Source organism: Lygodium microphyllum, chromosome 15 (genome assembly GCF_053477565.2).
Source record: "Lygodium microphyllum isolate KBCC chromosome 15, Lygodium_microphyllum_v1.1.10, whole genome shotgun sequence".
Classification (NCBI taxonomy): Eukaryota; Viridiplantae; Streptophyta; class Polypodiopsida; order Schizaeales; family Lygodiaceae; genus Lygodium; species Lygodium microphyllum.
Genome location: NC_141149.1, coordinates 143,177,527 through 143,195,941, shown reverse-complemented (window position 1 = coordinate 143,195,941; position 18,415 = coordinate 143,177,527). Strand labels below are relative to the sequence as shown.

Genomic DNA, 18,415 nt, shown 5'->3' with positions numbered 1-18,415 from the left:
ATATATATATATATATATATATATATATATATATAATATAATAGTCCATACTTTACAGGCATAATAATAATATAATATAATAATAACAAATAACAAAGAACTAACAAACTAACAATAACAAAGCTAAAATAACAACCATTAACAAAACTATAATAATAATAAAATAATACAATAAGAATGTAATAACATAAAATAATAATAATAAAAAACAAAAATAATATCACAATAATAATAATATAAAATAATATCTAAATCTTATCTTAATCTAAATAAAATAATACCACAATAAACTATAAACTAACAATAAACTAATAAACAATACAACAACAATCATCGTCATCATCATCATTATTATATAAACTAATTAGATATTATTATTTAGATAGATATTATTATAATAGTCCATACTTTACAGGCATAATAATATAATAATAATAATATAATATAACAATATCAAATAACAAAGAACTAACAAACTAACAATACATATAATATAATAATAATAACTAACAATAACAAAGCTAAAATAACAACCATTAACAAAACTATATAATGAAAATAAATAAATAAATAATAATAAAGCTAAAATAACAACCATTATTAAAACTATAATAATAATAAAATAATACAATAAGAATATAATAACATAATATAATAATAATAATAATAATAATAATAAACAAAAACAATACCACAATAATAATAATATAAAAAATATCGAAATCTTATCTTAATCTAAATAAAATAATACTACAATAAACTATAAACTAACAATAAACTAATAGACAATACAACAACAATTGTCATCATCATCATCATTATTATATGAACTAATTAGATATTATTATTTAGATAGATATTATTATAATAGTCCATACTTTGTAGGCATAATAATATAATAATAATAATATAATATAACAATAACAAATAACAAAGAATTAACAAACTAACAATACATATAATATAATATAATAACTAACAATACCAAAGTAATAATAATAATAATATAAAACATATCTATATTATTATTAACTATATCTATATCTATATCTATATTATTAACTATATTATTATTATTATTATTATTATTATTATCTATATTTATTACTCTATATCCATCAATGTCTGCATCTACCTGTAACTATAATATCAATATCAATTATCAATATCTCTATCTGTATCTGTATTTATAATTAGTCTACTATACATAAACAATACATTAATTATATATATATATATATATATATAATTGTTCATAATTTGCAGGCACAATAATATAATAATAATAATAATAATATAATAACTAACAATAACAAAGTAATATGAATAAGAATAATATTAATAAACAATACAATAACTATAATAATATAATATAGTAATAATAATAATAACCAAAATAATATCTAAATCTAAATAAAATAATACCACAATAAAATAAATAAACTATAAACTAACAATAACAAAGCTAAAATAATAGCCATTAACAAAATAATAAACTAATAATAAACTAAAATAATAATAAATAATAAATAATAAATAATACGACAATAATAATAATAATAATATAAAACAATATCTAAATCTTATCTTAATCTAAATAAAATAATACCACAATAAACTAATAAACAATACAACATCAATCATCATCATCATCATTATATAAACTAATTAGATATTATTATTTAAATAGATATAAACTAATAATATCTAAATAAAAAACACCAATAGTAACAAAAACAATAATAATAACAAAATAATACAACAATCAATATCTAAATAAAATAATACCGTAATAAACTAATAATATCTAAATAAAATAACATCATAATCATATCATAATTACTAATAAACTATAACTATTAACTATAATATTAATTATTAACATAACAATAAAATATAATAACTAAAACAATATCTAAATCTAAATAAAATAATAGCACAATAAAATAAACTATGAACTAACAATAAACTAATAAACTAATAATATCTAAATAAAATGACATCATCATAATAATAAAAAATAACAAATAAAAAACTAACAATACATATAATATGATATAATAATAATAACTAACAATAACAAAGTTAAAATAGCAACCATTAACAAAACTACATAACTATATAACAACAATAATAAAAAAATAATACAATAAGAATGTAATAACATAATAATAATAATAATAGATAATAAAACGACCAACAATAATATAAAACAATATCTAAATCTAAATCTTATCTTAATGTAAATAAAATAAAAAATAATAACACAATAAACTAATAAACAATACAACATTAACTTTAACTATAACTATAACATTAACATTAACTTTAAATAACTAATTAGATATTATTATTTAGATAGATATAAACTAATAATATCTAAATAAAATAACATCATCATAATAATAACAAATAACAAATAACAAACTAGCAATACATATAATATAATATAATAATAATAACTAACAATAGCAAAGTTAAAATAACAACCATTAACAAAACAATATAAATATATAACAACAACAATAATAAAATAATACAATAAGAATGTAATAACATAATAATAATAATAATAATAAATAAACAATACGACAACAATAATAATATAAAACAATATCTAAATTTAAATCTTATCTAAATCTAAATAAAATAAAAGAAATACCACAATAAACTATAAACTAACAATAAACTAATAAACAATACAACAGTAACTTTAACTATAACATAACTTTAACTTTAACTAACAATAGTTAATGTTAAAGTTTATTAACTATTAACTTTAACTATAACATTAACTATAACTATTAATTAACTAGAGAGAGAGAGAGAGAGAGAGAGAGAGAGAGAGAGAGAGAGAGAGAGAGAGAGAGAGAGAGAGAGAGAGAGACTTGCACCTGAGCGAGCTGGCTCCCTTGCTCCAAGCAATTCCAAGGGATTCCAAGCGTGCTCCCCTGCTGAGTGCTCCCTTGCTCCAAGCATGCTCCTCTGCTCCAAGCAATTCCACCCTGCAACTCCACCACAAATCACAATGAGATCAAAAATAGATATAGATGTCTCTCACTAATCATGAGAGAAAGAGATCGTGGGGTATTAAAGCCACCTTAACCTCCCTCAACCCTGCATGCATGCAATTCAAAAATTCAAAACTGTTTATATGCAGGGCACTCCAAGGGAGAATAAAAGATTCACGAGCCCATCAACTCTTGTTAACGTGTGGTGGAGAACATCTTTCTCTTTTTGTCTTGTTCAATATCTCCTAAAGCCCTTCCCTTATAAGGTAGTCTCTTCTCCACTCCTCACCACATCTCACCTTTCCTTCCTTCCCATAAGACTGAGCATGCTCATTTAAAGATGCGTACGGGCTCCTTTCTATAATTGAATGCATTCTAATGAAATCTTATTTCATATTCATATCCTACACGTGACATGTCCCATGATGGTTCCTTCGTATTTTTACATTCCCAAAAATATCATTAGGACTTACCACACATGCAATAAATCTCATAAATATCTTACTCTCTTAACAAAAGCAAAATCTAAGCACTTGTTATATCAACCAACAAATAAAACAAAAACTATCTATTCACATGTGTTTCAGAGCTCATATATGCACACATCTCGCATTTTGTTGCTTAAGGTCTGCAAGTGACTACATGACCAATGTGTCTTAGTCCCATAACGAAACCAAAAATGTTGCGCTCATACACCAAAGGTGGGACCATGGACACACCCTTATTGTTTCAATAGTTTGACTCACAATCATGACTATCTCTCACCTAGCCTACTCACACATGCATGGTACATGACAGACTAACCTAGCAATGATAGATCGAATCAAGGCAATTGTGGTGAGCGTGCTTATTACCAATACTTACCATGATGTAGTTGCATCAGATTGTCAAACATCACTCCATGATTCACACATACACCTACTTGCTCCTCTTCTCACTCATGTTGTCGCCGCACTTATATGACCCACCAAAGATAGCTCAAGGAGATGAGGAGAGGTGAAGAAAACTTCACTTGCCACGTCCCTCAGTTCTTCACACTACTTACTTCTCACCCTCTCATTATCGCTTGAGTTGCTCTAAGAGAATAGATTAAGAAGAAAAAAAATGTGCAAAAACTTCTCACTCAATGTTCCTCACTCTCTCCCTTGTAAGAAAAGATAACACAAGCATGAAGACAAGAAGTTTGCACATACATGAATAGCCTTTTCCATTATCTCTTATCCCTTTTATACAAAAGTTTTAGGGTTTCCTACCCTTCTAGGCATCTAGCCCATCCTTTTGGCCTTTTGACCACCCACACTTGCATGCACTTGGGTGTTCACATTTGATTTTTAAAAATAATAAGTATAATTTGCATGGGAGTGAGCCCAGCCCTTATTTTCCCTTAACAAACATATTTAAATAAGAGAATTGCTATATAACACATAATAAAAAAAATTTGATGCACATCATTTGCAAACACTTCCGCTTATTAGCATGCTTACTCCATTGCGAGGTGAAGGTTAATATATATTGTCTTCTTTCTTTATATTTGAGAGACAAGAAAAAGGGAGAGAGACATAGTAGATCTTTGCTTTCGATTTGGATCACTTTGCTTGTGCCACTCATTTGATCTGTGCAATAACGCAAGCCCAATAATTTAGATTTGCCATATTTTGTACTTCCTTAGAGACCACTTGACCTACAAACAAGTTGCCAAACTTGAAGAAAAAACAACTTGAATCAATTTTTGTGGCAGTGCCAACAATGTGTGCAGGTGTTGCATTTGATTTCTACTAGCCAAAGCATCTTGCACCTTATAATAGGGACCTATTTTTTAGCATTCTTACTAAACATTGGTAAGCTCTCCTTGTTGCATACAACAACAAATGTTGATGCTAGGGAAATGTTTGTTTGAAGCATAGAGGCAACCACCTTAATAAGGTTTGAAAAGTCCCCACCATTAATGTGATATTCTCGTCAATACTTGATAGCGATATGATAGAGAAAAATGATATCTTTTTCATCAATACTTGATAACTTGATAATGATATGATAGAGAACAATGATATCTTTCGATGCACATACTTCTAGCATACATATTTCTATCCAAACAAGAAAGTAATATCTTTCTATGTACATACTTCCAACATACGTATTTCTATCCAAACAAGTTGAACTTACAAGTGTCAATATGTTGTTGAGAATGGTGAGTAAACCCACACGTTGATGGATTAGCCAAGACCACATGTCTTGTTTCGAGCATAAAGTTGCCAACACATTCCATTGAGGCCACCCATTAAAATTGGAAGCGCACAATTTACAAAGCTATCTTGATGAACTCCATACCAACTCATTCTTCTGAATGATGATAAATGTCCGATGATACATTCAGTGAAATAGGCATACATGACCAACAACCGATTGGGAACTTGGAGCTTGGAAGATTGCCACTATGGAAAATTGTCACCCTTGTCAACACAACCGGTGCCCACCAATTAACTTTGTTTATGCTCGACATTACGATTCGCAGCATCCAATTTCCTCCGAAGATCCTAAGCCATATCACGTAGGATCTTTGGAGGAAAATCTCTCTCTCTCTCTCTCTCTCTCTCTCTGCCGGTTTCATACTCTCAAGTAAGTCTCGAATCAAGCCAAGGGGTCTTCCTTTCACTTCGCAATCTTCGTACTCATCGAAGTCTCCGAGCCCTTCCTTTACACCTCGAGCTCGTTCCCCTGTTCTCCATTTCCATCCTAACTACCTCCATCATAATATCCGTCTTAGTAGCCTCCCCCTAAACCTCTATCGCTACACCAACCGGCAACGTGCATCCGGGCGAGATGGAAACTAACTCGAATTGTGAGATGAGTGACAACCTAGATGAACGGGCTTGACCTTTCATATAAGTCCAAACCGACTCATATGACAAGCATAGCAGAGCTGAGGTGACTGCTCCATCCGAATGCCTGCTGCACTTGCATTTCCTTGATTAAAACCCCTTTCGCTAAGACAAGTCATCGATTCCATGAAACATCTGCCAAATCCAAAGCCAAAAAAGGATGGAGCGGATGGATCAATCCTCTCAACCAGAAGCAGTGCCACCAGGATACTTCCCCTCATAATACAAAAAGCTTAATTTTCGTTATTTTTCGTTATATACCAACATCTCCATAAACTGACTACCTGTGTCACCCCTGCCATTCGTCGGAAGTCACTTTGAACCTCAAACGGTAAGTTCCAACCGCTACTCCAGTCTCCCATCCTGTTTAAAGCTTGTACAACTGCCCCTTTCAAATTTTTTACTCTCTCACTCCCAGGCTGACGAAGCAATGCAACATGGGCTTGACCCAGTTGCTAAACAGCACGCAAGGGACTCCGGAGGCTATGCTCGCTTTGATACCAAGGTAAAAACTTTCACGGAACTTCAAGTGAACCTGAAATTTGGTACAGCGACGCACAACAAAAAGGTACACAAAACATGTAGAGTAGAGAATCCTCGTATTATTGGAACAAAAGGTACAATAAATAACACACGCCTCCCAAATACACCCTCGTGATCCCATACATGCGAGGGGTCACCGCGAAGTATAGAGATATCAATTTGTTAGGATACCTTACTTGGACGCATTACTACCTCCATATAGATACATTTGCTTCCAACCCCAAAGCAAAGCCTGCAAAGCCTCAAATGGGGACAGGGGGAGTCTCCATTTATCATTTCACGTTACTCGTGGAGCTTTGGTTGAGTACAGTGAGGCTTCCACGTGCTCTCTATAGGAATGCTTGGTTTGCTTCAGCTTTTTTAGATGATAAAGGTCTCTGAAAATTTGCTCCAACCTCCTTTCCTCGTTGGGTCCTGGAGGATTCTATGCACATCAACCATGGAAGCCATTTTTTTGGTGGATGGATATAGGCATCAACTCCTCCTTTCACGATCTTGACTCGTTGAGATTGTGGCATTCATGGTTCCACATCTTGTGGATGATTACATATTTTTCCTTTGTTCTTCTTCATTCCAAAGGCGTGCACAGGAGAGGATGGCTTATTTCATGGTTCCAAGAGGCTGGCTACATGGCCTTGGGAGACCTTATCACCTAAGATCTCAGAGAGGGTACCAGAGCTCATTTTGGCACCTCTTAGGAGTTCATACCAGTTGGACTACTTTTGGTCCTTCCCATGGGGTTTATTGGGGTTTGACATATATCCTGTGCATGAACAAATCTATTGGCATCAGTTTGCAACGATGTGCAATTTGCTTCAACACTTGTGTTTCTTACTCCCATAGCCTGAACCTTATCTGCATCTTCCTGCATACCAGCATCTGAATAGATGTTGGACATACACACATAAACTGCATGATCCTTATCATTCAATTGTACTGCATGTTCAAAGGCCCATCTTCCAAGGTCTACTTTGCCCCACTTTTGACAAGCACCTAGCAAAGTGTGCCACAGCACAGGATCAGCCCGGCATGGAACCTCCTGAATAATCCCCACTGCCTTATCTATTTGGCCTGCACGGCTGAGAAGATCAACAATACAAGTGCAGTGCTCAGGAGAAGGGATGAGACCGTAATCCTTGTTCATCTTAACAAAGTATGCTTGCCCCTTATCTACTAGACCTGAATGACTGCATGCATTCAGCACACAGCTAAAAGTAGCCAACACTGGTTTTACACCTTCTTCTATCATCTTGTCAAATGTGTGAAAAACATTTTTGGCATCTCCAACCTGGGCATACCCTGTCATTAGTGCAGTCCATGAAACAGTGTCTCGAACTGGAAGCTTGTCAAACATTTCTTGTGCTTTGGTGAGCAGGCCACATTTGGCATACATGTCGACCAATGCAGTGCCAATAACAAGGTCTGTGTCTGACAATCCTGTTCTTGCAATCTCGGAGTGTAGTTTTTGGCCCTTTTCTTTTGCTCCTATGCTGCCACAAGCTTTCAAGCAGCAAACGAAGGTGACAGCATCCGGTGAGAGGCCTTCATGTCGCATATGTTCCAGGCTATTTAGTGCTTCCTGACCCTGTCCATGCTGGGCATATCCTGCAATAAGTGCATTCCAGGACACTAGATTTTTTAGTGGAAGCTTGTCAAACACTTCTTGCGCTTTGGGAAGCAAGCCACATTTAGCATACATGTCAACCAATGCATTGCCAACAACAACATTTCTTTTCAACAAGCCTTGCCTCAAAATCTCAGTGTGTATCTCTCTGCCCTTGTCTGTGGCTCCTATACTGCCACAAGCCTTCAAGCTGCAGATAAAGGTAACAGCATCTGGGGAGAAGCCATCCAGTTGCATTTGATCAAACAAGTACAGAGCTTTCTCCCCACAACCATGTTGAACATATCCCCCAATCAGCGTATTCCATGAGACAACATCTCTGACAGGAAGATTGTCAAACACTTCTTGTGCTTTTGCAAGCAACCCAAACTTGCAATACATATCAACTACAGCATTGCCAACAAACAGATTGCTTTCCAACAATCCCTGTCTGGATATCTCAGAATGAATCTCTAGGCCCTTTTCTATGTCACCTAAACTTCCACAAACTGCCAGACTGCAAACAAAGGTGACTGCATCTGGAGAGAGACCCACATGTTGCATCTGCTCTACACTTTTCAACACTTTTTGGCCATGTCCATGATGAGCATAACCTGTGATGAGTGCATTCCATGAGATTACGTTTCTAGCAGTAAGTCTGTCAAACACATATTCTGCACTGGCAAGTGAGCCACATCTGGCATACATATCAACCAATGCAGTGCCAACCAAATCGTCTCTTTCTAAAGATCCTGTTCTGGCTATTTCAGAATGTACTTCTCTACCCTTCTCCACCGAACCTATGCTACTGCAAGCTTTCAAGCTGCAGATATAAGTGACAGCGTCTGGCAAGATGCCCTCAAGTTTCATCTGCTCAAAACAGTTCAGAGCTTCCTCACCATGCCCATGTTGAGCATATCCAGCCATTAGCACAGTCCATAGAACTATGTCTCGAACTGGAAGTTTAACAAACAGTTCTTGTGCCTGGCCAAGTGAGCCACACCTGACATACATATCAACCAGTGCAGTGCCAACAACAAGGTCTGTTTCCAACAAACCTCTTCTGCAGATATCAAGATGTATTTCTTGGCCCTTTTCTAAGGCTCCCATGGTGCTACAAGCTTTCAAAATACAGAGGAAGGTGACTGCATTAGGAGAAACACTCTGAAGTTGCATTTGTTGGTAACAACTCAGAGCATCCTCCACAAGCCCTTGCTGGGCATATCCTGTCAGTAATGAATTCCACAAGACTACGCTCCTGACTGGAATCTTGTCAAACACCTCCCGTGCTTTTTCAAGCAAACCGAATTTGACATACATATCAACCACCGCATTGCCAACAAACACATCATCCTCCAACAACCCCTTTTTGGCTATCTTTGCATGCATTTCCTGACCCTTATCTGTATCTCCTGTCATGCTGCAAGCCTTCAAAATCCAGACAAAGGTGAGTGCATCTGGAATCACACCTTCAATCTCCATGAGTTGAAAGCATCTCAAAGCTTGTTTTCCCTGCCTGTGTTGCACATAACCTGCAATTAGTGCAGTCCACAACACCATGTCACGAACTGGAAGCTTGTCAAATACTAGCTGTGCTTTTGGAAGCGAGCCACATTTGGTGTACATGGAGACCAATGCACTTCCGACAAAAGCATCCTTTCCTAGCAAGCCCTTCAAGGCAAGGTGAGCATGTAATTTGTGACCTGTTCCCAAATCCTTTAGTTCCATACAAACCTTAAGCAAGGCCACAAAAGTGTGTGGACTGGGATGTACAGAACCATCCAGCTGCATGTCTTGATATAAGCTAAGAGCTTGACGTCGCTCCCCGCATCTGATATTAGCAGTGATGAGGCAATTCCAAGTGTTCTCATGACGACACGCTAACCTGTCAAAGAGCCAGTGAGCATCAGACAACGACCCAACCTCTGCGAGTGTCGAGACAAGGTGGTTGCTGATTGATGGATGAGCTTCCAGGCCGCTATTGCGCACAATGGCAAGCAAGCGTAGTGCACATTCACGGTTTTTCTCCTTTCTGCATTGGAACAAAATGCAAGCAAGCTCATCGACCGATGGCTGAGGGGGCACAGCTTGCTCTATGATTCTGAGATAGTCCTCCAGGCGCAAACCAGCCCATCTGTGCGTCCATTGCACTGCACATGACACTTCGTGTGCTGTCTCAAGTCGCCTTCTTGGTCTGCCATCCCTAGTGCTATCTCGAACATATGTAGGATAGGCTGAGGCGGAGATTGATAACTGCATCTCCATGTCGGGTTTAATTAGCTTGAAACAATCTGGAGACGCTCAATCCCTTTGTCACTGTGTGCAGCGGAAACGACATGATGCAGATCACCCAATCTGGTGTTTGATACGCTCGAGCTGTATGCTTGCTTGCCGAGAATATCCTCGGAAGAACCTTTCAAGCGCTCATTCCGTACTCAATGTTGATGGCTGGTATAGATGAATCCGCGGAGCGCGAGTCCCAGTGTTCACGAAAAACCGAGGTTTGATGCAAAGTGAATTGCAAAGTTTTTAAAATAACTTTAAGGAAGAAGGTTTAAAACCTCGAACTTTTGAAAAAATTTAGTTATAAAAATGGCAAATACAAGTAATTTGATTCAAAAATCCCTGCAAAAATTTGAGTTAGAGGTTTTTGTATCTGCTATAACAAAAGTTTTTCGTGAACACTGGTCTGCGCGACCGCGGGCCCGTGCTCTGAGTCCACAGAGAGATGAATAATTAAGGCAGTAAAGACGACGACACAACCTGCGCAAGTCAGGCTTCGAGGTACGTAGCCAGGAAACTTAGAGGGCTTTCGGACAATGTCATATGTCTTATGGAATTGCAAAGTTGCAAGCGACCCAAAAAGGAAACTCATATTTTTGCTTGCATATTCCCATGCGACATAGGGTAGGTTCACGCTTGCACAGTGGACAAAGGGTGAAAAATCCCCTTTTCCACCCATCCAAAAGGATTTCCCAAGAGTTGTCTGCCCTCTCATCCACATTAGTGGTGGACAAGGAAAGGAGCGAAAGGAGCTTGGGGGAAGAGGAAAGGAATGAAAGGAGCAAAAGAAGATGACAATGATTGCTCCGTTGTTGTCCGCCGCAACTCACAGGGCCTGCGCTTGCTCCCACTGTTTTCTGCTCGCCTCCTCTTGGGACATTCTTTAGAAATGTAAGAAGGCATCCAAACGAAGTTTTTTCTTTCTCTGAAGCTGACAGGCCTAGGGACTATTGAAGGACAGAATTTTTGAGCTCTTATCAACAAGAGGTATGAGTGGATGAATCTCGTCTGCCTTAATAAAATCCTTCGTTGCATTATTGTTTTAACAACCAAAAAAACTATCGGTCACAATTATATGGAATGATGTGTCTATAAGGTAGTAGAACTTACTCTTATACAAACCTGGACTTAAAGTACATGAGGGAAGTACTTTAAGTGGAAACAAGGGCCTTTTCTCTGCTAGATAGGCTCTTCAAAGACTACATTCTTGTAGCAAAGGAGTAAAGCTTGAGGCACATTAGGGGTCTCTTCTCTATCAGATGAGCTCCTCACAGACTGCATATTGTGGCAAAAGGAGTAAAGCCTAGAGGCCTTCACTTGTTCTTCTCCTCTAGCAAATCAGCTCAGAAAAAGATCTATCTCTACTCCTGATTTCCAAAATTCAGCATGCATCTCTTGGCTAGAGAAATAAGAATAGCAGCACAAGCAAATACAGGAGTCCCATATAACAAAAGTGTTATTGTGTTATGGACAACATACCCTTCAAAATTTGCTAGTGATATACCATTAATTTTGATCAGAATAATAGAATACATAGAAAAGAACAGAAATGAACATGTAACAAAGTGTATAGAAAAGTGAATTTTGAGTATAAAATTCAAAGAATGTTTTTAAAAATTGCTAAGCAAATTCGTACAAAGTTGAAAATAATAACAAAGTACACAAAAATGAACAAAAATGAACATCTACTAGAGTGTATAGAAAAGTAACTTTTGAGTATAAATTTCAGAGAATATTTTTAAAAATTGCTAAGCAGATTTGTACAAAGTTGAATCCAAATCTATAGATTTATATTGTAGATTACTCGTCTTCACCTGGATGCTCATCTTCACTATCTCCAAAAACCATTTAGATGTTTCTATGACAATGCTCCTTATACATTACTTGAGCCAAATTGTCCTTGTGTTCAGTACCTCTACTCATACTGTTGGTCTCTACATCATCTGCTTCAATTTGTGCTCGATTGACCACCTCTGCTTCTGACATTGGTAGAACTGCACGAACTTCAAATAAGGTGGATGTTGATGTCCTTGTGGTCCCTACCTGAAGGTTTACTAATTTCTTGAGGGTTGTTTCAGCATCCCTTACCCAATCCATGTCAAAGGTGTCACCATGTGGTATGCAAATATTATGCAACACAAGACATGCAGTGACAATGTCGGGAACATTAAGCAGATCCATGTCTATGCTTTTTAGGAGAATCCGAAACCTTGCCTTCAGCATTCCAAAAACTCTCTCAACAGCCATCCGTGTACTGGACTGGATGAAATTCCAATAATACTTCATCTTAGACAAGCCTTCCCTGCTTCCTTTAAAAGGAACTAGCATGTATGGTTCTGCTATGTATGGACAATCACCTATTAAGCAATACTTGCCAAGGTCACCTTTGTTGCATTGGATCCCAAGTGCACTGTTGCCAAAGTTCACAGAGTCATGTATGGACCTGCACCAACCTACATCATAGTCCCGAGTAGTGCAATCAGGTGCAACTGTCAACTATAATAAAATAGAGTGAAAACCTTTTCTGTTATAGTAGTTTGCTGCATTGTCCTTAGGTGCTACGATGGGGATATGTGTTTCATCAATGGAACCAATCACAAAGGGAATGCCTCTAATAGCTTCAAATTTTTTGGAAAGCTTTTGCATTCGAAACAGTGTTGGCCAACGTATATATGTATCCTTCAATCTTGATGCTACCAACGTTGCACAAAATTGTAGCACTATGTGACATGCTGTACCTTTCCCACATCCATAGAGATTTGCAAGAACTTCGAGCGGAGTTCCACTTGCCAGCCTATGCAAAGCTATGCAAATACAAGTTTGAAGTGGTATGGCTTGTCTCATGCGAGTGTTTTGCCTCCCAAACACAACAGACAACTTGCCACAAAGATGGTGGAATGTATCCCTGCTAACACAATAAGCCCAACATCATTGAGTAAGGTGACCTCGATAATGATTTAGGGTCTTTGCCTTCATCATCTTGGTAGCAAATTTTGCCTCATAAAGCCATGCCTTTGCAATATCATCAACTTCCTCTGATATACAATCTAGCATGGCTAGCATCATAACATATATCACCCAAGCACAATACAAAGCCATCTCTCTACTACATGTCATAGACTCTGCATATGCAAAATCTAATCAAAACTTGCTAATCCTAAACTACAAATTTGAAGATACACATATAAAAACTCAAATTGATTTGTATTTTTCATACAAAAACACAAAAATATAAAAATGAAAATTTATGATGTCCATTTAGCAAACTCAATAGATACATAACTATTGAGTTGCATTTTACTAAAAACCAAGCTTCAAATTAATAGTAATTCAAAGTTAGTATACTTTTGAAACCAACATATGCATTTTTGAAGACACATATAGAGACATTTTACAAAATTGAGATTGGAACACCAACATGAGATTAAAATTAATCTTCAAACTCCCATTACAATTCAACATTACTACACTAAGTAGGCTTCTTAGCTAGCTCTAGAAATGCCACCATGCTACCATGCTGGCTTGAAATGTATCAAGTTTGCAGGATTCTATTGCATCTCGTCGCTCAGATGAATCTTTTAGTTGTGAGACTAGCTCTCGTCCAGTGTTAACCATTGTAGATAGGTAGTCATCAAAGGCGGGCTTGCGACGTGTGCGATTAGATCCCAATATCTTTTGTGCATTTTGTATAGATGTACTACCTTCAACATTCCCTAGGGATGCTTCTCCTTGTGCATTCGAGTTTTCATGGGTGGAAGAAGCATGGTTGATGCATGTGGCATGAGCTCAGCCATGCGTGTACTCATCCACTACATCATACCACTTACATGTTATCTTCCTATCATTGCCCGAGATTGTGTTGTGTGCTTTATCTTGCTTGTATTGTTGATACACACGAGTCCACTTCTTCCTACAAGACTCACTATCCTTATCAAAATCAGAATACATGGAAGCCAACTCTGTGGCGATTTTGCACCAAAGATCAACACCTTGTTTTTGAGGCTTGTTGAACTGGTCATTCATACTACTACGAGCATGAACTAGCTGCTCAACCCAAAAATCCTTCCAAAAGTTGTTCTTTTTTTCTTCTCCATCCTCCTCATTGTCTATGTCATTGGTCATGGCTTTCTTTCCCTTAGTCTTGCTCTTCTTAGGGAGAGGAAGGGTAAGTGGCACATTATTTGGTGCCATTACACGCTCCTTTGTTCCCCAAGAGTTTGGAGGTCGTCGAGGTAATTGCACACTTGCCTCGTGATGGTCCAGATTTTGACCTTACATAGAGAAGGGTTGAACCTCTTGGATATTGGTAGCTTGAGGTGTTGTGTAATGCAAGTGTTCAGAATAGGAGCCATCATTAAGCATAGCACTAAACCCATGTGGAGGCATTCCGAATTGCATACCCATTTGTGGAAGATGCTGCAAATAATACGATGTGTTTGGGAGCAAACTTGAAGGACTTGAGATTTGGCTATCCAAAGAGATTTGTGGCTATGATTCCATGACAATGTCATCTTGAGAGTCTTGCGTGTATTGGTGGAAAGCCATTGTTATAAGCCTACAAAATAAGACAATCATTTGATTACAATCGACAACATATTTACACATATATAGAGAAAAAAAGACAAAATTGTACCTAACCTCCTCCTTCAGTTTTCTCCTCCTCCACAAACTTTTTATCAAGAGTTTGAAGGCTGTAACAAATGGATGCAACAACAAAAATCAAGTTCTATTTACAGATGACATTCACAAATATATAGAGAAAAGAATAGCAAAATTGTACCTAACTTTGTTTTTCTATTTTATCTTGCTCCACACACTTTCTACCACATGTGTGAAGGCTACAACAAATGAAAATTGAGTTATGATGTGCACCAATGAATGCCACAAATTAAATAATGTATTGCTATAAAATTGAGTTCTAATACCCATCTACAAACCAAGGCTCGGTACTAAAAGCAATACTTTTCCAAATTTCAAGGAAAATTAGTGTGACATAGCACTACCAATGACAAAGGGTGACAACTTTATCAAGGAGTCTTCCTCATCTATAGTTTAGGCTCTAGCCATGCTACCCCAGCAATGGCTTCAAGGCCTCCCTTCCAACTTGCTAGTAAACTTGATGCACGTCATCCCTCACAACTCTCCAATGCCAAAGAGGTGATACATGGCCCTCTCTCATAGATAACTTCACATATATTTGATTTACTACCATTAGAGGACGTATTGATCCGGGTAGTGATACAAGCTAGGAGTTTCGACTCCTCCTCTCATCAACAGATTCTCCAAATAGGCCCGGTATCACCAAGCCTATTACGTCCTTAGTGTCTTGAGCCCCCATGCTGTACAAGCGTTGAATTCACCCTCACATGGAAGCCAAAGCAAACATCTTTCAGCTTGAGAAGAAGCTGCATGTCAAAAGTAGACTCTCACTGCACAAGCTAACCTATGCCTCTGGTAAACTTCTACTAAATTCTTTTCTTTTTACAAACGATCCAAATCAGCTTTTGCATGCAAAAAGACAACATGAAGTCTACTAATTTCTTTTCTTTTGTACGTACCCGAGTGATCCCTTTGGCTAAGTAGTGATGCCAAGTGAAGCGATATGAGTAGGTGCTTCGACGTAACAGAGGTGTGATAAAAGCTCTCATGATGGCAAAAGACAAAAATTAGGCCAATTTCAACACAAATCCAATGTCTAGACTTGATTTATTGATCCAATGCATCGAGAGACACAAATACACCCAATTTTTGAGTTCAATGCAGATTGCATGCCTCTTTGGGGGCGGAGAGAGAGAGAGATGCACCAATTCAAATAGATAATGCACCTAATTCAGAGAGAGAAATAAAGAAAATTCTGGTAATGCAAATTGTGCACATATTGAGAGAGAGAGAGAGAGAGAGAGAGAGAGAGAGAGAGAGAGAGAGAGAGAGAGAGAGATGCACCCAACTATTATGAAAAAGAAAAGAGATGCACATGATTTTCAATGAAGATTACACGCCACTAGGGAGAGATGCACCTGATCAATGTGCCACATAGAGAGAGAGAGAGAGAGAGAGAGAGAGAGAGAGAGAGAGAGAGAGAGAGAGAGAGAGAGAGAGAGAGAGAGAGAGAGAGAGAGAGATGCACCCAACTATTATGAAAAAGAAAAGAGATGCACATGATTTTCAATGAAGATTACACGCCACTAGGGAGAGATGCACCTGATCAATGTGCCACATAGAGAGAGAGAGAGAGAGAGAGAGAGAGAGAGAGAGAGAGAGAGAGAGAGAGAGAGAGAGAGAGAGAGAGAGAGAGAGAGAGAGAGAGAGAGAGTACATGTAGATGATTGAAGCTCAATGAGAGTTTGATGATGTGATAGAAGCAGCATGTATATATAGAGGAGAGAGAGAGAGCTCAAGAACTGCAATGGCAGTCTTGAAGCTTTTGCTGCATAGGCAAGATGCAAGGCGCCAAAGAGAAGACATGGCGCGAAGGAGAAGTATCCGTGCTGGGTAGACCGGAAGAGAGGAGCAAAAATTTGGTCTTGACTTGTCAAAAAGGGCCCCAAAATTTTTTGGCCGTCCACCATATGTGTGAACATGCAGTTTTCTATGCCGAAATTTGATTGGCCATCTGTATTTGGGATGCCTGTTTGTCTGCTAGGTCTGAACCCACCCATAGTTACGTTTGCAATGTTTCGCCAACACATCCATGATCAACGAAACTACCCCAAGCACACAATACTTTCACACATGCCCTTATAACTATGCCGACACATCGTCATTGCACTTCGACCCCTCCTGTGTATTCCACTAGAATATTACTAGTGTCCTTCACCATACACCTATAATACCACCTCTCCCTCATCTCCATGATGACGTGTGACACTTTAGCAAGGTTTATTTTATTTTTGACATTTGGTAATACTTCTAAATTACATGACAACATTTTATGCAGTTCAAGCAACAACCCCAACTTGCAATCTTTGTCGCAATCATCTCCATGATGACGTATTTTTCATTGGCAAGGTTTATTTTATTTTTGACATTTGGAAATACTAGTAAATAACATGATAACATTTTATGCAGTGGATTGATTGTGTGACATTGCATGTTCCTTTAGGTAGACATCAATAGAGGATCTATTGCCAATCGTGCTTGCAATTGTTAGAATGATACTCCAAATTATGACCTTATTTCTTTAGACCCAGGATCAATGGCCAAAAGATTGTTTTGGGTGCTCCCTTCCTTTCAAGAGGAACGAGATTGCTTCATATCGAGGTTTCAGTCTTATTTTTCTACCACCTCTCAAGGTTATGCAAGCATCTATATAATGCACCTCGCCTTCCATGGAATGATGTGAACTTGAAGATTTGGTACATTAATCCTTGATCACTCCACTAGTGGCCCAACCACCACATATGGTGCATGGATGAAAATACTTGATTCCAATCATTCTTCAAGATACCATTGGTTTTAGGTAGTTGCTTCGCATGCTATTGACCATCCCTTGGGTAGGGCAAAACTCCACAATGCTTATTGACTATTAGAGGTCTTTTCTTCACAATTGAATGCAAGGTTGTAATTGCTCTCGCGCACTTAGCTATTGTTTGTTCCTATGACGTGGTGTCCAAGAAGTTCAGATGTAGGTTGTCGACACTCTCCCAAGTTGTTGACAACTTCATTGAAGTCATGCTACCATTTGTAAAACAAGTCATCAAGTGACCCTCCTCCCCTCAAGAAATACAAAACACAAAGTCCAAAATGGAGAGATTCCAAGGTTTATTGAATTGCACGGGAGCAACCTAATCTACACAAATCAAAATGTCAAAACCTACTCATGAGCTAGCCATGAATTGGTATGACCACAAATGAAACTTTCCCATGACATTATAAGGCATGTTAGGTGCAAATTTGGGTTTCATTGACATTTACACTAGATTTTTGGGGCCCTACTCTAATTGTAGGGTTCTCTAAAACAACTCCTCGTTTAGACTTGCACAAGTCAGCCAATGGCTCAATGGCCTAGCCTTTTGCCAAAGAGGGTACACTATTTGTGAGTATATAATCAAAGATGGTGGCTTCCACCACTGCCCTTGGTTGTTGATCCCGTTCCA

The 18,415-nt window shown here is 37.4% G+C and overlaps 1 protein-coding gene across 1 annotated transcript; it reads right to left on the bottom strand.

Annotated features, from left to right (window-relative positions):
- Positions 1-5,223: 5,223 nt before the first annotated feature.
- Positions 5,224-10,549, bottom strand: LOC148025167 (pentatricopeptide repeat-containing protein At2g03380, mitochondrial-like). Its single transcript, XM_087694929.1, has one exon. The coding sequence runs from the start codon at positions 10,299-10,301 to the stop codon at positions 7,128-7,130; it is 3,174 nt and encodes a 1,057-aa protein (XP_087551055.1). The 5' UTR covers positions 10,302-10,549; the 3' UTR covers positions 5,224-7,127.
- Between the last annotated feature and the right edge of the window lie 7,866 nt (positions 10,550-18,415).